This window comes from Saccopteryx bilineata, unplaced genomic scaffold (genome assembly GCF_036850765.1).
Source record: "Saccopteryx bilineata isolate mSacBil1 unplaced genomic scaffold, mSacBil1_pri_phased_curated manual_scaffold_19, whole genome shotgun sequence".
NCBI lineage: Eukaryota > Metazoa > Chordata > Mammalia > Chiroptera > Emballonuridae > Saccopteryx > Saccopteryx bilineata.
This window is the reverse complement of record NW_027095445.1, coordinates 70,548-93,285: the sequence shown is the minus strand read 5'-3', so window position 1 is coordinate 93,285 and position 22,738 is coordinate 70,548. Positions and strand designations below refer to the sequence as shown.

The 22,738-nt window shown below is 39.3% G+C and overlaps 1 protein-coding gene across 1 annotated transcript in view; it reads left to right on the top strand.

Moving 5' to 3' along the window:
* LOC136318241 (uncharacterized) overlaps positions 1 to 22,738 on the top strand; it is a 58,827-nt gene that overhangs the window by 8,024 nt on the left and 28,065 nt on the right. Inside the window, 1 exon segment of the mRNA XM_066250628.1 lies at positions 2,257 to 2,449. Within this exon segment, the coding sequence (XP_066106725.1) occupies positions 2,257 to 2,449 (193 nt within the window).

The following is a 22,738-nucleotide window of genomic DNA, read 5'->3' as shown; positions in this document are numbered from 1 at the left end:
GTGGTTTTGTTTGAGTTTCTTTTGAGAACTAGAAACCAAATTATATTAAGGTAATTTTAATAGATCTGTAAAAATTGCATCATAAAATGGATGCTGTGATTATCAGGGAGTAAAAGTTCAGGTATTTTGACCAGTGTTCAGTTAAATTAAACATTCAGTTTATTTTAAGAGACATTTAAATGAAATAAATAATGGGAAATGTTATCAGTTATTTGATTAATGTCAAATATATACAGCTTGTATATAAATACAGATATATCCTAGTAATATATTTTGTCAATAAAGAGTATGCTGAAAACCTGTTTAGAAAAACAAACTTGTTATTTTAGTGCTTAAATATTGAAAGTAATTATGTATCCTTTTATAAAACCTTTATGTGAAAATGTGTAGGTCAGCTAGTAGGAACATGAAAAGACAAGTAACAGATTTTAAGGAAGTATCTATGTCACGTGAATCTGACGAAATGCCTGTATCTAAACTCTATAGAAAATTCTTCCAACACCATCAGTTACCCCAGTTTAGTAAATGTGCCTCAAGATCATATACAAGACTCACAAGACAAGACCAATGACAGCCCTCACCAGATAGCTCAGCTGGTTAGACATTGTTTCTATACATCAAGGTTTTGGGTTCAATCCTCCATGATGGCATGAACAGGAATCAACCAATGAGTGCATAATAAGTGGAACAACAAATTCATGTTCCTATTTCTTCCTCTGGCCCTTTCTCTCAAAAGTCAGTAGAATAGCTAAAACTTAGAAGATCTGTGAATGATCTTTAAACACCTGACGAGATGTTTGACATTCAGGAAACATGACTTTAATTGACAGTTCCCACTGCACACCAATGTGAACGGATAAAATGTTTAACGATTGACATCAGCAAGGGTGGACAAGGATGTGGAGGACCTGGGAGCTCCTCCTTTGCTCACGGGAGTGTACAATGGTGCAGCCACTTTGGAAACAGTTTTGTAGTTCCTTGTAAAGTGAAGAATAAACTGACTATACTTACCCCCCCCACATCTCTCAAAAAAATGATAACATCTGTCAACATAAACATGTGTGTGAAAATTTTCACAGCCACATTATTTATAATTATCATAAACTATAGTAATGTCCATTAACTGGTGTGAACAAATAAAATGTGATATCTTCATTCCATAGAATACTACTCAGCAATCAAAAGGGCTGGACCACCACCGATACCATCAGAAACAGAGAATGTAACTCAGCTAAGTCAAGGGTAGTCAGCCTTTTTATACCCACTGCCCACTTCTGTATCTCTATTAGTAGTAACACTTTCTAACTGCCCACCAGTTCCACAGTAATAATGATTTATAAAGTAGGGAAGTAACTTTACTTTATAAAATTTATAAAGCAGAGTTACAGCAAGTTAAAGCATATAATAATCATTACTTACCAAGTACTTTATGTTGGATTTTCGCTGTTTGGCAGAATAAATCTTTATAAAACAACTTACTATAGTTAAATCTATCTTTTAATTTATACTTTGGTTGCTTTGCTACTGCCCACCATGAAAGCTGGAACACCCACTAGTGGGCGGTAGGAATCAGGTTGATTACCACTGACCTAAGTGAAAAATGCCAGGCTCAGAGATTACCCTGCAGCTAGCTGCCTGTAGTTACAGGTTGCCTGTATGAAATGGAGTCTCGTTTTCAAAAACTATTTTCTTTCATTCAAAGTAGGTGAACTTTTTCTATTAAGAATCGATAGCAAGTGCCATTGTTTTTCTAGGTCACAATGTCTCTGTTGTAGGCTGGGGGCACTCAATAAGGGATGATGGGGCTATGTTCCTTTAGAGTCCTGTTTAAAAAGAGGAATGGCTGCAGCAGACCCTGGCTCTGACTTCTGTTTATGTGTATTCAGAGAGCAACATCTCTCACACACATGACCAAGGTCAAAGGAACATGCTCTTTACCATATTGATTTCTCTCTGAATCAACAGTTTGTGATTCTTAATAATGCTAGATACTCAAAACTAAACAGTAAGCCAAAGTCCTCCTGGATATTGGTCTGAAAGATTTGAAAACACAATAACAAACTGGTTAGGATATTTTTTAAAAGTTTTAGTAAAACACTTTCAAAGCCACATGGCCTTTGAATTTAGAAGCTAATGATTAGAGGCATGTAAATTGCAGAACTGAGTTGAGATTTATGATAGAAAATGTGGTTTTCTTCTGTATTCCATTTGTCCGTGTTGTGGTGCTGCCCGCCCGCCGCCTCCCTACTCCCACAGAGAAGTGGACCTATACATGGGCTACACCACCCACAACATCCTGTGCATGTCCATCGTGAGCAGGGGCAGAGTGATTGGCGTGGTGCAGATGGTGAACAAGGTCAGTGACAGTGCCTTCTCCAAGACCGACGAGAACAACTTCAAAATGTTTGTCATCTTCTGTGCCCTCGCCTGACACTGTGCCAACATAAGTGCAGATCCTGGTGCCCCATACCATGTGGTGTTAGTGTCCCACCTTTCCAATTAAGTAGTGTGAGGTTTCCTCTGTCCCCATTTAAGTGTCTTCCATAAAGCAGAAACAGTGATTCCCAGTGGCTTGTATTTTAGGGAAAGCTTTAAAATGCCTTGAAAGAAATAGAATCTCCTAATATTTTGCCATTATTTCATGGTGTGAATGTGGATTTTTTGTGTGTTTTTTTGTTTGTTGTTTTTGGGTTTTTTTGTATTTTTCTCAAGTTGGAAACGGGGAGGCAGTCAGACAGACTCCCGCATGCACCCTACTGGGATTCACCTGGCATGCCCACCAGGGGCGATACTCTGCCCATCTGGGGCATCACTCTGTTGCAATCAGAGCCATTCTAGCACCTGAGGCAGAGGCCATGGAGCCATCCTCAGTGCCCAGGCCAACTTTGCTCCAAAGGAGCCTTGGCTGCAGGAGGGGAAGAGAGAGAAAGAAAGAAAGGAGAGAAGGAATGACGTCAGCATAATGGTGCGGAAGGAAGCAATACTGATAAATCTCCCCCAAAACTTAAAAAGATCTTCAACCAGAAACAGAAAAACCAATCCTTGGAGCCTCCAGATGTTTCACAATACACCCGAAGTTATGGTCGAGTGAAAAATTGGCTAAATATATAATCAAACCCCGAAGGAAATAGGGAGTAAAAAATGCTTTCCTTTCCTCACTAACCTTAACAGGGCGGCTTTCACTGGGAACTGAGAATATAGAAACTGAGGCGGGTAATGGGGGTGAATAGATCAGGCCGCGGCACAAATGGCCAAACCAGGCTGAAGCATGGAGATCCAAGCCGAGGAAAAACTGCCTGTGGCAACCCAGTCAATACAAGCTAAGACTCGCGACAAACCCAGACAAAGAAAGACAAGTGGGGCAGCCATTTTCCCCAATCTCCTGGTCAGTGCGCACAGATAGTGGGCAAGAGATTCCCCCGACTGCCTCAGCAGTGGGCGCTCGTGTTATCCCACATAGGGGCAGAGTCAGGGGCCTTTGTGTGGGCCGAGAGCAGAATCTCTGGGCCACCCCAGTGCCCCGAGGGAGCCGCGCACAGGGAGGGAGTGAGAGCCAATTCCAATGCTGCAACTTTTCCTTGCAGGCAGGGGATTCACTCAGAGTGTGCGACTGTCGGCCTGATATCCTGGTCTGCACACGCAGATAGTGTGTGAGAGTTTCCTCCAAGCACCCCAGGAGTGGGTGCCAACCTGTGTTACCAGACAGAGTGGCAGAGCCAGAGGTCTTTGACTGGGTGGAAGCCCGCCTGATTATGCTAGCAGCTCTGACTGACTGAGCCTTACCCAGAGCCCTGTGCTGAGTGGGAATAGAGTGGGGAGTTGCCAGCTCTTTGAGCCTCTTACTATCCAGGCAGAGGCAGCAGCAACCCGATAGCTGGATTCTCAGTCTGCTGGTTGAGGAAGGAAAGACTAGGAGAGAGGCTCCAGGAACACGGACTCTCTCACTGTCGGAGCCTATAAATGCTAATGAGCCTCGACTGCCAACGAGACTGAAGCACAATACATGACATTGCCATAGAGACTTATCAACTGCAAACCTCTACCTGAGCATGCCAAAGGGGCAGAATCCTGGGGTACAGAGTCACCAGACCAGGAAGAGGGAGAGAAAAGAAAAAGCAAGAAGATAACCTCTCAAAATCAAGAATAATCCGCAAACTTTATAACCTATCCCATTATATTGTATTTGTTCATTTGTTTCTCTTATCTTCATCCTTGATTTTTTTTTTCCTCCAATTTGGTCGTTTAACTCCTTACCAATCTTACTCTCTGCACTCCTTGAACTACACTACCTATTAGTGTTACATCTCCCATTATCTTTTCTTTCCTCTTCCTTTCTCTCTATGAGGGTTGCACTCCAAAACCCCTAACTCTCTCTCTCTCTCCTATTTTTCTTTTTTCTTCTTTTAGTGGTTCCCTCTTTTTTCTCTCTCTCTCTCTCTTCTTTTCTCCCTCTATATTATTTTCTTCCTTTTTCCTTTACATCTCTTCTCATTCAAACCTCAATAACAAACAAATTATTTTATCTGGGACTCAAACTTATGTTTGTGGCATTTTGGGGGGTTTTTACTTCACCTTTTTAACTCACTAGCAGTGCTCCCATCCCTGGCTCTCCATTTTATCAAGCTCTTGTTCCACTAAATACAATAGTAATTTTTTAATTTGTCCCCCCATTTTCCTGTTTCCCTCTTATTCCTCTCATTATAGCTCTTAGTCAACCAACACCTAAAAGCAAATCATTTTATTCTTGACCCAAATTTTTTTCTTATTTGCTTTTTGTGGGTCCATACCCCTCTTTTTTTTTTGTTTGTTTGTTTGTTTGTTTTTTGCCCCTTTATTACTTCTCCCCAATTCAGGCCCTTCAGCACAGGCATTGTTTGTTCTATTTAGTACAATATAACTCATAGTTCACCACAAGATTTTCTGAAGAAAGAGGGAGAGGAGAGGAGAGGAAAAAAGGAGGAGGGAATAATTTCCTTTTTTTAAAATTTTTTATTTTATTTTATTTTTCTTTATTTAATTATTTTTTTAAAAAAACTTCCATTTTTTACTATTATTTTTTAACTTTTTATTCTTTATTAAATCTCATAAATACTATCAACAAAACTACTCTCAGATGCCATTAAGGAAGAGAAAATCGAATATCATGGATACAAAAGAAAGAGAGGTAACACAGATAGATGAGGAAAAATCTATGGAGAAAAAATTTAAGATATTGAAAAACTTGGAGTTAAATGACAGAGAATTTAAAATAGAAATCCTAAAAGTACTCAGAGATATACAAAAAACACAGAAAGATCATTTAGGGAGCTCAGAAAACAACTCAATGAACACAAAGAATATATTTCCAAGAAAATTGAAACTATAAAAACAAATCAAACAGAGATGAAAAACTCAATTCACGAGCTGAAAAACGAGGTAACAAGCTTAGCTAATAGAATAGGCCAAATAGAAGGTAGGATTAGTGAAGTACAAGACAAGCAACTTGAGGCACAACAGAGAGAAGAAGAAAGAGACTCAAAAATTTTAAAAACTGAGAGAGCCCAACAGGAATTATCTGACTCCATCAAAAAGAATAACATGAGAGACAAGATGGAGCTGGAGTAGGTGGACGTACCAACATCTACCTCCCAGAACCAAAGTGGAATACAAACTAATTTTTGGAACTATCATCTGGAAAAACCAACATTGGACTATACTAAGAGGACTCTTCAACCAAAGAACACTGAAGAAGCCACACCGAGACTGGTAGGAAAAGCAGAAACGCGGAGAGGGCTGCTCAGCTCCCCCGAGTGAACGGCAGCAGGGAGAGACTCGCGTGGCGGGAAGTGAATTTAGCAGAGGGGGAAGGGTCCTGAGCCCCAGGAACAAAGCCCCAGCCTACAGCCCTAGAGCCCAGAAGAGGTGTAAGGACAGTATTTAGCTGGAAATAAGTCAGGATACTGTTTGTGAGAAAGAGTTTGATTTCTCAGACCCAGGATCCTTCTTAAAGGAACCATGCAGAACATCTCTCTCACAAACACTCACCCAGAGCTCCTGGGGATGGAGGGAGAGGGGAGAGGACCAGAGTGACAGGAAGAGAGTATAATCTGGGAGGCACAGGGAGAAACATTTTGAGAGATAGCCACCCTAACCTCTGGGACGAGTCACTCCCCAAAGCTGAAGTGAATATTTCCCCTGGAAACAGCAATATCAGCAAAGAGAAGCAGGAGAGCAGCCAAACAAGCTCCCCCACAGCACTCAGAGCAGAGTTGTATAGAAGGAGGGAGCTTTTGGATCTACAGCAGTGAGCCTTAGAGTTCAAGCTGCAACACCCCCACCCACACGGCTGAGGGCTCGCCGGAGGGCCGGCGGCAATGGTAGACAAAAGTGCAGTTCTGCTGGCAGGGGTGGAAGCCAGCTGGCCAACACTGGGCTCAGGTGTGAACTCAATCTTGCCTGGCTAGGGCAAGGGGGCATGCAAAAGTGGTCAAACTCAGCTTCTGGCAACCTGTAATCCAGCCTGCGGGAGAGGGAGAAGGGTGGGAACCCTGGAAAGGGTGCAGACAATCCCCGGGGCAAGGGCAGTGGAGCACAGCCTTGCCCCACCCGTGGAACCCAGGCTTGCAGTCTGACTTGGTGGCCGGCTCCTCCCATGGGGGTGGAGCCAAAGCCCAGAAGAGGCAGAGTTCCACTACTGAGCTGAGATTGGGCACGCATTCCTGCCTGGTGGTAGAGCTAAGGCTAGCAGCCGTTCCTCAAGTAGGCTCCTCCTGCAAGGGCAGGGCGAAAGCCCAGAAACAGGTGGAGACACTCAGCTGAGCAAAGGTGCTCGCCAGTGCCCTCAGAACGGAGCATTATGTTACAAATGGGGGCAGGGCAAAGGCCAAGGCCACCAACGCTTATACACCCAAGCGTGTGATCACAGCCACATCCGTGAAGAGAAAATGCAGAGGCAGAGAAATACAACACAAATAAACCAAGAGAAATCCCCAGAAAAGGACCTAAGTGAATCAGATATAACCAAATTACCAGATACAGAGTTTAAAATAACAACTGTTAGGATGCTCAAAGATATTAGAACAACCATAGATGGCCATTACAAAAACCTAAATAAAGAGATAACAAATATAAAAAAGGACATTGAAATAATAAAAAACAGTCAGAAATGACAAATACAATATCTGAAATAAAGAATACAATGGAAGGAATTAAAAGCAGGATGGATGAAGCAGAGAATCGAATCCGTGAGTTAGAGGACACAATAAATAAAGGCACAGAAACAGAGCAGAAAAAAGAAAAGAGCCTCAAAAAGTCTGAGGAAACTCTAAGAGAGCTCTGTGACAAGATGAAGAGAAACAACATCCACATCATAGGGGTTCCTGAAGGAGAAGAGAAAGTACAAGGAATAGAGACTTTGTTCAAACAAATCATCGCAGAAAACTTCTCCCAATTAAGGCAGGAAAACATTGCATATGTTCAGGAAGCACAGAGAACTCCAATAAGGAAAAACCCAAAGAAACCAACACCAAGACACATCATAATTAAAATACCAAAGCTACGTGATAAAGAGAAAATACTAAAAGCTGCTAGAGAAAAAAAAAAGACTATCACATACAAAGGAGCCCCCATAAGGATGACTTCTGACTTCTCAACAGAAACACTTGAGGCCAGAAGGGAATGGCAAGAAATATTCAAAGTAATGCAGAACAAGAACCTATAACCAAGAATATTTTATCCAGCAAAGCTATCATTTAAAATTGAAGGAGAAATAAAAAGCTTTTCAGACAAAAAAAACCTCAAGAAATTTACTGCAACCAAACCAAGGCTGCAAGAAATGCTAAGGGACCTGTTGTAAATAGATCAAAGAAAAAAAAGAATACAAGAAAAGAGGAATACAGTTTTAAAGAAAAAAATGGAAATAAACAATTACATATCAGTAATAATTAACCTTAAATGTTAATGGACTAAATGATCCAAACAAAAGACATAGGGTAGCGGCGTGGATAAGAAAACAGGGCCCATACATATGCTGTCTACAAGAGACACACCTTAAATCAAAACATGCACACAGACTGAAGATAAAAGGATGGAAAAAAATATTTCATGCAAAAGGAAATGAAAAAAAAGCTGGGGTAGCAATACTTATATCAGACAAAATGGACCTTAAAACAAAGACCATAGTTAGAGATAAAAAAGATCACTACATAATGATAAAGGGAACAATCAACAGGAAAATATAACCATTATAAATATCTACGCACCTAATATAGGAGCACCTAAATATATAAAGCAGATTTTGATGGACTTAAAGGGCGAGATCAACAGCAATACTATAATAGTAGAGGATTTCAATACCCCATTAACATCACTAGATAGATCCTCAAGAAAGAAAATTAACAAAGAAACAGCAGACTTAAAGAACATATGAGATCAACTCTATTTAATAGATATCTTCAGAACGTTTCACCCTAAAACAGCAGCATATACATTTTTTTCAAGTGCTCATGGAACATTCTCTAGAATAGACCACATCTTAGGGCACAAAAGTGGGCTCAACAAATTTAAGAAGATTGAAATCATATCGAGCACTTTCTCTGATCACAATGGCATTAAACTAGAAATCAACCACAATAGAAAATTTGAAAAACATTTAAACACTTGGAAACTAAATAGCATGTTATTAAATAACGAATCAGTTAACATTGAGATCAAAGAAGAAATTTAAAAATTCCTAGAAACAAAAGATAATGAGCATACATCAACTCAAAATTTATGGGACACAGCAAAAGCAGATCTGACAGGGAAGTTTATAGCATTACAGGCATACCTCAAGAAGCTAGAAAAAGCTCAAATAAACAACTTAACCCTGCATCTAAAAGAATTAGAAAAAGAACAGTAAGTAAAGCCCAGAGCTAGTAGAAGGAAGGAAATAATAAAGATCAGAGCAGAAATAAATGACATAGAGGCTAAAGAAACAATACAGAGGATCAATGAAACCAGGAGCTGGTTCTTTGAAAAGGTAAACAAGATCAATGAACCTGTAATGAAACTCATCAAGAAAAAAAGAGAGAGGACTCAAATAAATAAAATTAGAAATGAGAGTGGAGAAATAACAACTGAAACAACAGAAATACAAAATATTGTAAGAAAATACTATAAGAACTGTATGCCAAAAAACTAGACAACCTAGATGAAATGGACAAATTCCTTGAATCATATAATCTTCCAAAAATCAATCTGGAAGAATCAGAAAACCTAAACAGAACAATTACAACAAATGAGATTGAAACAGCTATCAAAAAACTCCCCAAAAAGAAAACTCCTGGGCCTGATGGCTTCACAAGTGAATTCTACCAAATATTCAAAGAACAACTTACTCCTATCCTTCTCAAGCTATTTCAAAAAATTCAAGAGGAAGGAAGACTTCCAAACTCCTTTTATGAGGCAAGCATCATTCTGATTCCAAAACCAGGCAGAGACAACACAAAAAAAGAAAATTATACGCCAATATCCCTGATGAACTTAGATGCAAAAATCCTCAACAAAATATTAGCAAACCAGATCCAGCAATGTATAAAAAAAATCATACACCATGATCAAGTGGGATTTATTCTTGGGAGGCAAGGCTGGTACAATATTCGCAAATCAATCAATGTGATTCATCACATAAACAAAAGAAAGGAGAAAAACCCCATGATAATTTCAATAGATGCAGAAAAAGCATTTGGTAAAGTCCAGCACCCATTCATGATCAAAACTCTCAGCAAAGTGGGAATACAGGGAACATACCTCAACATGATAAAGGCCATCTATGACAAACCCACAGCCAACATCATACTCAATGGGCAAAAATTAAAAGCAATCCCCTTAAGATCAGGAACAAGGCAGGGATGCCCCCTTTCACCACTCTTATTCAACATAGTTCTGGAAGACCTAGCTACAGCAATTAGACAAGAAAAAATAAATAAAACGCATCCAAATTGGAAAAGAAGAAGTAAAACTATCATTATTTGCAGACGATATGATATTGTACATAGAAAACCCTAAAGTCTCAGTCAAAAAAATACTAGACCTGATAAATGAATTCGGCAATGCGGCAGGATAGAAAATCAATACTCAGAAATCAGAGGCATTTTTATACACTAATAAAGAACTGTCAGAAAGAGAACTCAAGGAATCAATCCCCTTTACCATTGCAACCAAAAAAATAAAGTACCTAGGAATAAATCTAACCAAGGAGATTAAAGACTTGTACTCAGAAAATTATAAAACATTGATAAAGAAATCAGGGAATATATGAATAAGTGGAGGCTTATACCATGCTCATGGTTAGGAAGAATGAACATCATTAAAATGTCTATATTACCCAAAGCAATCTATAAATTCAATGCAATACCAATTAAAATACCAATGACTTACTTCAAAGATATAGAGCACATATTCTAAAATTTTATATGGAACCAAAAGAGAACACGAATAGCCTCAGCAATCTTGAAAAGGAAAAATAAAGCAGAAGGGATCACACTTCTGGATATCAAATTATATTATAAGGCCATTGTACTCAAAACAGCCTGGTCCTGGCATAAGAACAGGCACATAGATCAATGGAACAGAACAGAGAACCCAGAAATAAACCCACAGTTCTATGGACAACTGATATTTGACAAAGGAGATAAGGAAATACAATGGAGTAAAGACAGCCTCTTTAACAAATGGAATTGGGAAAATTGGACAGCTACCTGCAAAAAAATGAAAGTAGACTACCAACTTACACTACTCACAAAAATAAGCTCAAAATGGATAAAAAACTTAAATGTAAGCCATGAAACCATAAGCATCTGAGAAGAAAACATAGGCAGTAAGCTCTCTGACATCTCTTGCAGCAATATATTTGCTGATTTGTCTCCACAGGCAAGAGAAATAAAAGACAGGATAAACAAATGGGACTTTATCAAGCTAAAAAGCTTCTGCACAGCTAAAGACAATAAGAACAGAATGAAAAGACAAACTACACAATGGGAGAACATATTTGACATTGCATCTGATAAGAGGTTAATAACCAAAATTTATAAAGAACTTGTAAAACTTAATACCAGAAAGACAAACAATCCAATCCAAAAATGGGCAAATTAAATGAAAAGACACGTCTGCAAAGAGGACACACAGATGGCCAAAAGGCATATGAAAAAATATTCAACATCACTAATGATTAGAGAAATGCAAATTAAAACCACAATGAGATACCGTCTCACACCAGTCAGAATGGCGCTCAAAAATAAAAGAACACAGAATAAGTGCTGGCGAGGATGTGGAGAAAAGGGAACCCTCCTGCACTGTTGTGGGAATGCAGACTGATGCAGCCACTGTGGAAAACAGTATAAAGATTCCTCAAGAAATTAAAAATCGAAGTGCCTTTTTTTTTAATTAAATTTAATGCAGTGACATTGATAAATCAGGGTACATATGTTGAGAGAAAATATCTCTAGATTATTTTGACATTTGATTGTGCTGTATACCCCTCCCCCAAAGTTAAATTGTCTTCTGTCACCTTCTATCTGGTTTTCTTTGTGCCCCTCCCCTCCCCTAACCCCTCAATCCTTCTTCAACCCATCCCCCCTGCCCCAACCCCCGCCCCTGTTGCCATCACATTCTTGTTCATGTCTCTGAGTCTCATTTTTATGTCCCTTCTATGTATGGATTCATCTTAGTTTTTTTTTCTGATTTACTTATTTCACTCCGTATAATGTTATCAAGGTCCATCCATGTTATTGTAAATGATCCGATGTCATCATTTCTTATGGCTGAGTAGTATTCCATAGTATATATATATACCAAAGCTTTTTAATCCACTAGTCCTCTGATGGACACTTGGGCTGTTTCCAGATCTTCTCTATTGTGAACAATGCTGCCACAAACATGGGGGTGCATTTCTCTTTTTGGAGCCATTCTATGGTATCCTTGGAGTATATTCCTAAAAGTGGGATAGCTGGGTCAAAAGGCAGTTTGATTTTCAGTTTTTGAGGAATCTCCATACTGTTTTCCACAGAGGCTGCACCAGTCTGCATTCCCACCAGCAGTGCAGGAGGGTTCCCTTTTCTCCACATCCTTGCCAGCACTTATTCTGTGTTGTTTTGTTGATAAGCACCATTCTGACTGGTGTGAGGTGATATCTCATTGTGGTTTTAATTTGCAATTCTCTAATGATTAGTGATGTTGAGCATTTTTACATATGCCTATTGTCCATCTGTATGTCCTCTTTGGAGAAGTGTCTATTCATCTCTTTTGCCCATTTTTGGATTGGGTTGTTTGTCTTCCTGGTGTTGAGATTTATGAGTTCTTTATAAATGTTGGTTATTAACCCCTTATTCAACGTATTGTCAAATATGTTCTCCCATTGTGTAGTTTGTCTTTTTAATCTGTTCTTGTTGTCTTTCACTGTGCAAAAGCTTTTAAGTTTGATATAGTCCCATTTGTTTATCCTGTCTTTTATTTCACTTCCCCGTGGAGATAAATCAGCAAATATATTGCTTCGAGAGATGTCTGAGAGCTTACTGCCTATGTTTTCTTCTAGGATGCTTATGGTTTCACGGCCTACATTTAAGTCTTTTATCTATTTTGAGTTTTTTTGTGAGTGGTGTAAGTTTGTGACCTATTTTCATTTTTTTGCAGGTAGCTGTCCAATTTTCCCAACACCATTTGTTAAAGAGGCTGTCTTTACTCCATTGTATATTCTTACCTCCTTTGTCAAATATCAGTTGTCCATAGAACTGTGGGTTTATTTCTGGGTTCTCTGTTCTGTTCCATTGATCTATATGCCCGTTCTTATGTCAGTACAAGTCTGTTTTGAGTACAACGGCCTTGTAGTATAACTTGATAAAAGGAAGTGTGATACCTCCCACTTTATTCTTCTTTTTTAAGATTGCTGAGGCTATTCGTGTTCGCTTTTGATTCCATATAAATTTTTGGAATATGTGGTCTATATCTTTGAAGTATGTCATTGGTATTTTAATTGATATTGCATTGAATTTATAGATTGATTTGGGTAATATAGACATTTTAATGATGTTTATTCTTCCTAACCATGAGCACGGTATATGCTTCCACTTGTTTGTATCTTCCTTGATTTCTTTTATCAATGCTTTGTAATTTTCCAAGTACAAGTCTTTAGTCTCTTTGGTTAATTTTATTCCTAGGTACTTTATTTTATTGGTTGTAATTGTGAAGGGAATTGTTTCCTTAATTTCTCGTTCTGACTGTTCATTTTTGGTGTATAAAAATGCCTCTGATTTCTGAGTATTGATTTTATATCCTGCCACTTTGCTGAATTCATTTATCAGGTCCAGTAGCTTTTTGACTGAAACTTTAGGCTTTTTTATATACAATATCATAACATCTGCAAATAATAATAGTTTTACTTCTTCTTTTCCAACTTGAATGTCTTTTATTTCTTCTTCTTGCGTGATTGCTGTTGCTAGGACTTCCAGGACCATGTTAAATAAGAGTGGTGAAGGGGGCACCCCTGCCTTGTTCCTGATCTTAAAAGTATTGCTTTTAATTTTTGCCCATTGAGTATGATGTTGGCTTTGTGTTTCTCATTGATGGTTTTTATCATGTTGAGGTTTGTTCCCTGTATTCCCACTTTGCTGAGAGTTTTGATCATGAATGCGTGCTGGATTTTATCAAATGCTTTTTCTGCATCTATTGAAATTATCATATGGTTTTTCTCCTTCTTTTTGTTTATGTGATGAATCACATTGATTGATTTATGAATATTGTACCAGCCTTGCCTCCCCACAATAAATCCCACCTGATCATGGTGTATGATTTTTTCCATATATTGTTGGATCCGGTTTGATAATATTTTGTTGAGGATTTTAGCATCTATATTCATCAGGGATATTGTCCTATAATTTTTTTTGTGTGTGTGTTGTCTTTGCCTGGTTTTGGAATCAGAATTATGCTCGCCTCATAAAAGGAGCTTGGAAGTCTTTCTTCCTCTTGAATTTTTTGAAATAGTTTGAGAAAGATAGGAGTTAGTTCTTCTTTGAATATTTGGTAGAATTCCATTGTGAAGTCATCGGGCCCTGGACTTTTCTTTGTTGGGAGCTTTTTGATAACTGTTTCTATCTCATTTGTTGTAATAGGTCTGTTTAGGTTTTCTGATTCTTCCAGATTGATTTTTGGAAGATTGTATGTTGCAAGGAATTTGTCCATTTCATCTAGGTTGTCTAGTTTTTTGGCATACATTTCTTCATAGTATTTTCTTACAATATTTTGTATTTCTGTTGTGTCAGTTGTTATTTCTCCTCTCCCATTTCTAATTTTATTTATTTGAGTCCTCTCTCTCTTTTTCTTGGTGAGTCTACTTAAAGGTTCATCAATCTTGTTTACCTTTTCAAAGAACCAGCTCCTGGTTTCATCAATCATCTGTATTGTTTCTTTAGCCTCTATGTCATTTATTTCTGCTCTGATCTTTATTATTTCCTTCCTTCTACTACATTTGGGCTTTACTTGCTGCTCTTTTTCTAATTCTTTTAGATACAAGGATAAGTTGTTTATTTGAGCTTTTTCTAGCTTCTGAAAGTGTGCCTTTAATGCTATGAACTTCCCTCTCAGAACTGCCTTTGCTGCTTCCCATAAATTTTGAGTTGTTTTATGCTCATTGTCATTTGTTTCTAGGAATTTTTTATTTCTTCTTTGATCTCATTCTTAATCCATTCATTATTTAACACCCTGCTATTTAGTTTCCATTGGTTTGAGAATTTTTGAGCTTTTCTGTTGTGATTCATTTCTAGTTTCATGCCGTTGTGATTGGAGAAAGTGCTTGATATGATTTCAGTCCTCTTAAATTTGTTGAGAGCACTTTTGTGCCCTAACATGTGGTCTATCCTAGAGAATGTACCATGAGCACTTGAAAAGAATGTATATTCTGCTGCTTTAGGGTGAAAGGTTCTGAAGATATCTATTAAATTATGTTGATCTAGTGTTTCCAATAAGTCTGCTGTTTCTTTGTTAATTTTCTTTCTTGAGGATCTATCTAGTGATGTTAGTGGGGTATTGAAATCCCCTACTATTATAGTATTGCTGTTGATCTCGCCCTTTAAGTCCATCAAAGTCTGCTTTATATATTTGGGTGCTCCTATATTAGGTGCATAGATATTTATAATAGTTATATCTTCCTGTTGGATTACTCCCTTTATCATTATGTAGTGGCCTTCTTTATCTCTTACTATATCCTTTGTTTTAAAGTCCAATTTGTCTGATATAAGTATTGCTACCCCAGCTTTTTTTTCATTTCCGTTTGCATGAAATGTTTTTTTTCCATCCTTTTACCCTCAATCTATGTGTGTCTTTTGTTCTAAGGTTTGTCTCTTGTAGACAACATATATATGGGTCCTGTTTTCTCATCCACGCAGCTACCCTATGTCTTTTGATTGTATCAGTTAATCCATTTACATTTAAGGTTATTATTGATATGTAGTTGTTTATTGCATTTTCTTCTTTAAAGGTGTATGCCTTTTTTGCTATATTTTTTCCCCACTTTGATCTGTTTACAACAGGCCCCTTAACATTTCCTGCAGCATTGGTTTGATTGTAATGAATTCCTTGAGTTGTTTTTTGTCTGGGAAGCTTTTTATTTCTCCTTCAATTTTAAACGATAGCCTTGCTGGATAAAGTAGTCTTGGTTGTAGGTTCTTGTTCTGCATTACTTTGAATATTTCTTGCCATTCTCTTCTGGCCTCAAGTGTTTCTGTTGAGAAGTCAGATGTCATCCTTATGGGGGCTCCTTTGTAGGTGATAACTTTTTTTTCTCTTGCAGCTTTTAATATTTTCTCTTTATCGCTTAGCTTTGGTATTTTAATTATGATGTGTCTTGGTGTAGGTTTCTTTGGGTTTCTCTTTAATGGAGTCCTCTGTGCTTCTTGGACTTGTGAGAGTTTTTCTTTCATTAATTTATGAAAGTTTTCAGCTATGATATGATTGAACAACATCTCTATTCCTTGTTCCTTTTCTTCTTCTTCAGGAACCCCTATGATGCAGATGTTATTTCTCTTTATGTTGTCACAGAGCTCTCTAAGAGTTTCCTCTGACTTTTTGAGTCTCTTTTCTCTTTTCTTCTCTGCTTTCATGCCTTCATTCCAGTTGTCCTCTAACTCGCTGATTCGATCCTCAGCTGTATCCATCCTGGTTTTTTTGTTGTTTTTTTTTTCATTTTTCTGAAGCTGGAAACAGGGAGAGACAGTCAGACAGACTCCCGCATGCGCCCGACTGGGATCCACCCGGCACGCCCACCAGGGGCGATGCTCTGCCCACCAGGGGGCGATGCTCTGCCCATCCTGGGCATCACTATATTGCGACCAGAGCCACTCTAGCGCCTGAGGCAGAGGCCACAGAGCCATCCCCAGCGCTCGTGCCATCTTTCCTCCAATGGAGCCTTGGCTGTGGGAGGGGAAGAGAGAGACAGAGAGGAAAGTGCAGCAGAGGGGTGGAGAAGCAAATGGGTGCTTCTCCTGTGTGCCCTGGCCGGGAATTGAACCCAGGTCCTCTGCACGCTAGGCCGGCGCTCTACCGCTGAGCCAACCGGCAAGGGCCTCCATCCTGTTTTTAATTTCTTCCATTGTGGTCTTCATTTCTGATATTGTATTTGTCATCTCTGATTGATTCTTTTTTAATATTTCAATATCCTTTTTTATACTTGCTATTTCTTTATTAGGTTTTCAAACTGCCCCTCCATTGTTGTTCTAAGATCCCTAAGCATCCTTACAATCATTATTTTGAACTCTGCATCTGGAAGTTTGATTATTTGCATATCACTCAGCTCATCTCTCAAAGGTGTCTCTTGTGGTTTCATTTGGGTTGCACTCCTTTGTCTTCTCATAATGGTGTTTTATTTATAGAGTTGGTTGAGTCTAGGCTTGGTGTTGTCTGCCTTCAGTTTTCAGTTTTGTGATTTCTAGGTCTTCTTGGGTTGGTATCAGCTATTATTTGTAATCCACTTTTGGATTTGGGCAGCTTTGAAGTCTTGATTTGTTTGTTTTCTTAACAGGTGATAGTCTTGTTAACTGATCTCAGCAGGGGGCTTCCTTGAAACTGTAACCAGGAATGCTGTGGGTGTAACCTGAGACGCTGAAGGTCTGTTCCACCAACTAATCTAACTGGGGGCAGGATTTTTTCTCAGCTTCAGTAGGGGGAGGTGTATCTCAGATCTCCATGGAGATTTGAGTTACTGCCCCTCCTCCCCACTTCCTGTTTTCAGCTGTGTCTTGTTGCGCTGATTGGATCTGGATAGATGTCTGGAGATCTCTGATCCGGAAGCACTTCAGCTCTGTTTTGTGAAAGGTTCATTCCCTCCCCCAGCTATGGCCACCTCCAGCACAAATGAGTCAGCTTTTTTATTTCATTTCTTGCATACCTTAGCCCCTCACAGTCTGTCCCTCTCCTTGTCCTTTCCACTTGGGAGATAAGCTGGTCTTTTCAACCCACCTTGCTCCCTGGTCACCAAGTAAGTGGCTGTGAGCAGTAGTTTCTGCTCTTTTTCCTCTGTGAAATCCTCTCTGGGCTCTCAGCCTCACCACCCCCCTTCCATTCCTGTAAGCAGAGGAGATTCAGGCACTTCTTACCAGGATTATTGTGGCTTCCTCTTTGCTCCTTGGTTTTTGAGAGCTGTTCTTGCAGTTCAGTGTTGGTTTTTCATGCTGATTTTTCCTAAATTGATTTGTATTCCACTTTGGTGTTGAGAGCTGGGCGTCTGTGTGTCTGCCTACTCCACTGCCATCTTCAAAAACTCTGGAATTTCCATCTCAATTGGCAATGGAGGACAGCTTTAAAATCTGATGCAGTACAAACAGCAGGTCGTTTTGCTGATCCTACATGGAGAGCAGAAGCGTATTCCCTACCTCGAAGTGCCTTTTGACCCAGCTCTACCACTGTTAGGAATATACCCCAAGAACACCATAGCACTGTTTGAAAAGAAGAAATTCACTCCCATGTTTATGGCAGCATTGTTCACAATAGCAAAGATCTGGAAACAGCCCAAGTGTCCATCAGAGGACGAGTGGATTAAAAAGCATTGATATATATATATATATATATATATATATATATATATATATATATACACACACACACACACACACACACACACACACACTATGGAATACTACTCAGCCATAAGAAATGATGATATAGAATCTTTCACAACAACATGGATGGGCCTTGATAACATTATACTGAGCGAAATAAGTAAATCAGAAAAAACTAAGAACTATATGATTCCATACATAGGTGGGACATAAAGATGAGACTCAAAGACATGGACAACAGGGTTGGGGTTACAGGGTGGGGGGAGGAGAGGGAGGGCTTGGGGGAGGGGAGGGGCACAAAGATCATGGCTTTTCAGCATTTGCCATATTCTCCCTTTAATTTATAGACAGACAGCAAATATTTACTTATGGTGTTTCCACTATACAGACTGCTGTCTTAGGGACAAATGTTGATGAACTATTTCAACAGTTCCTCCTTCTCCAAAGACTTATATGTCAACATAGAGTTCCATGTTTCATAGGACATACTCAAGCTCATTCCATGCTCCCTGGAGCTTTAACACAAAGAAATGCACTTTTTTTTTACTCTTTTCTTTTTTTTCTTTGTTTTTTTGTTGTATTTTTTCTTTTATTTATTGTTTTTTGTATTTTTCTGAAGATGGAAATGGGGTGGTGGTCAGACTCCCACATGCGTCTGATGGGGATCCACCTGGCATGCCTACTGGGGGGGGGAATGCTCTGCCCATCTGGGGTGTTGCTCTGTTGCAACCAGGGCCATTCTGGCAACTGAGGTGGAGGCCATGGGGCCATCCTTAGTGCCCGGGGTGGCTTTGCTCCAGTGGAGCCTTGGCTGTGGGAGGGGAGGAGAGAGGCGGAGAGGAGGGAGAGGGGGAGGGGTGGAGAGGTAAATGGGCACTTCTCCTGTGTGCTCTGGCTCAGGAATTCTGCCCATCAGGCCAATGCTCTGCCACTGAGCCAACCGGCCAGGGCCTAGGAATGCCCTTGTTGATCAAGCTACCCAAAAGAAAATTATATGGAGCAACCATGACAGACTGAGCAAGTCAGTCTCATACTATTTGTCACCAGAACGCTGCATCCCAGTATAAACAGTTTCAACTTTCTCAGGAAGCAGCAGGGCAGATTAGGAAATCCTGTCCAAGGGGTCCTATATTGCCCCCTCATTTGGAGTTAACCCTCAAGGACCCCTACCAAGACAACTTTGGCAGATGGATGTTACTCATATACCTTCATTTGGCAAACAGTTGTATGTCCACATTACAGTGGCTTCATATTTCGAATCTATAGTAACATCTGTAAAAACAGGAGAGGCTGCTAAGCATGCTATAGCTCATGGTCTATATGTATTTTTCTATTATTGGATTTCATAAACTGGCTTAACTGAAAATGCTACTGCATATGGAGCAAAAGCATTTACTGTATTTTGTCTTGCTTACAATCTTTAAACTTAAGGTATGATAAATGTGTACTCAGCTAACATTTTAAGGTCAATTTAAAAAAAAATTTTTAAAGGGGGTAGTCATATCCTGGAACTCCTACGGGTCTACCATATCATGCTTTTTACTTAAAAAAATTTTTTTTTACATTTCTTTTGAAGGCTGATGAATAGGAGACACCAAATCTTTTTTGCTTGCAAACTACTACCTTCTTTATTAGATCCAGCTAATAACACTGTTTTGTCTTTTTCCAAGTAGCTCCAGATATATGGAAGATTTATGTAGGTGGATGGGGATCCTCAAAACCCTCAGTGAGATCTCCTGAGCATGGCTTTTAAGATACCTAGAGGCAGAAAAAGTCCAATAGAGATCAGGTGAACTACCAACTTTTAGGATATGCCCCTAAAGGCTGCAATGCCCCAAAGGGGTCTCCTAGGATGCCATCTGAGTCCTGCTTCAATAGTGGAAAAGAAGGTCATTGAGCTAAAGCCTGCCAGGCTTACATGCCTCTACTGTGAGGAAACAGGGACACTGGAAGGTAGGCTTCCCCCTTGCTCCTCTAAGGGAGGGTTCAGTCTCTTCCAGTCTTGCTCCAGCCACCTATGACCTAACCTTGCCAGAAAGCTGGGGTTGGCCACTGATGGCTGAAGGTGCCCAGGGCCGTCAGCCCCATCTACAACACTGTAGACAAACCCAGGGTATTTGTTCCAAGAAGCAGGTAAACTAATCTCATTTGCACAAGGGCCACTTAACTACATTTGGCCTGAATAGTCAGGTTTTTTATTCTTCCCTCAAAGATCTTTGCTGTGGGTGCTGATAGCCCTATGTTCTGCTCCTTTATTTAATATATAGTGTTTCCTTTATCCCTCCTATCTCAATGCCCCACTATATTTCAGGCTGGGACCTACTCCTAATTTAGAGCTCTCTTTCCCCCTTTGCCAGCTGCTATTATGAATATAACTTTGCCACCCAGCTTAGTGTATCCCAAGGTTCTCTTTACTATGCCACAGTCGCAGAGCTCCAGAGAAAAGCTACCTGGTCTCATCTCTCCAGGCAGAGGAGAACAGAAGCTCCATATCCACACATGCTGCAAATGGCTTCTCCACTCTACCTGAATCATTACCAGCTAGAAGCAGCAGTCACTGGGACTTGGACATGAGCTGCAAAGTATAAAATGGTGACAATTCCAGTGCCATGCGGACTTTTCCAGGATGTGGACTTTTCCTGGACTCCTGTTCCCTGTGACAGATCCTACAGACTGAACTGCAGTTGGGTTGCATTTTTCAGGGATTTGACATGGTGATGGGGCCAACTTGGACTTGGTGAACATGTTAAGGACACTACTCTTTTATGGATTCTTGCTGTATTGGCCAAGAGTTTGCTTTAAGGCTTTTAATTAATGTAAAAAAAAATAGAACACTGGATAAAGAACATGGTGCACATATACACCATGGTATACTAATCAGCTAGAAGAAATGATGACATCAGATCACTTACAGCAGATTGGTGGAATCTTGATAACATTAGGCGGAGCAAAATAAGCGAATCAGAAAAAAACAAGAACTGAAAGATTCCATACATTGGTGGGACATAAAACTGAGACTAAGAGACATGGACAGCAGTGTGGAGGTTAGAGGGGGTGGGGTGAGAGATAGGGGGAGGGGGGGAGGAGGAGGGGTACAAAGAAAACTAGATAGAGGGTGACGGAGGATGATCTCTCTTTGGGTGATGGGTATGCAACAGAAATAAATGACAAAATAACCTGGAAATGTTTTCTTTGAATATATGTACCCTGATTTATTGATGTCACCCCATTTAAATAAAAATATATTTATAAAAAAAAGAATAACCTAAGAATAATAGGTATGTCAGAGGGAGAAGAGAGAGAAAATGGAATGGAAAACATACTCAAACAAATAATAGATGAGAACTTTCCAAGCCTGTGTAAAGAACTAAAGCCTCAAATTCAAGAAGCAAACAGAACTCCGAGTTTTCTTAACACCAAGAAACCTACTCCAAGGCACATCATAATGAAATTGGCACAAACCAACGGCAAAGAAAAAATTCTCAAGGCAGCCAGGGAAAAGAAGAATACAACATATAAAGGAAGGCCCATTAGATTATCATTCAATTTCTCAACAGAAACTCTACAAGCTAGAAGAGAGTGGACCCCAATATTTAAAGCCCTGAAAGAGAGGAACTTTCAGCCACGAATACTATACCCATCAAAGCTATCCTTCAAATATGAAGGAGAAATAAAAACATTCACAGATACTGAAAAGATGAGGAAATTTATCATCAGAAAACACCCACTCCAGGAATTACTAAAGGGGGTTCTCCAACCAGATACAAAGAACAAAAAAAAAAAAAGCCCAAAGTAAAAGCTCCAAGAAGAACACAATAAAACCAAATTTAAACTGTGAAAACAAAAAGAAACAGGGAGGATAGAATGGAGACTAACAGTAGCAAAGGACGATGGAGTGCAAAAGTACTCACAAAATAGTGCACTACAATGAACAGGGTAGGAACCCTTTTCATTACTTAAAGGTAACCACCATTGAAAAAACCACCACAGAAGCACATGATTTAAAAAAGAAAGCAACAGAGGAAAGATGTATGGAATACAACCAAATAAAAACAAAAGATAGAAAGTTAAAAGAGAAGAATCAAACAAGACACAAAACTAACAGAAAGCAATCTATAAAATGGCAATAGTGAATGCACAAGTGTCAATAATAACACTAAATATGAACGGATTAAACTTACCTATAAAAAGGCACAGAGTAGCAGAATAGATTAAAAAAGAAAATCCAACTATATGCTGCCTACAAGAAACTCATCTAAGTAACAAGAATAAAAACAAATTCAAAGTGAAAGGTTGGAAAACAATACTCCAAGCAAATAACATCCAAAAAAAAGCAGCATAGCAATACTCATATCTGACAATGCTGATTACAAGACAGCAAAAGTACTCAGAGACAAAAATGGGCATTTCATAATGGTTAAGGGGACACTGAATCAAGAAGACATAACAATTCTTAATATATATGCACCAAACCAAGGAGCACCAAAATAGCTAAGACAGCTACTTATTGACCTTAAAACAAAAACTGACAAAAATACAATCATACTTGGAGACCTCGATATACCGCTGGTGGCTCTAGATCGGTCATCCAAACAGAGAATCAACAAAGATATAGTGGCCTTAAACAAAACACTAGAGCACCTGGATATGATAGACATCTACAGGACATTTCAACC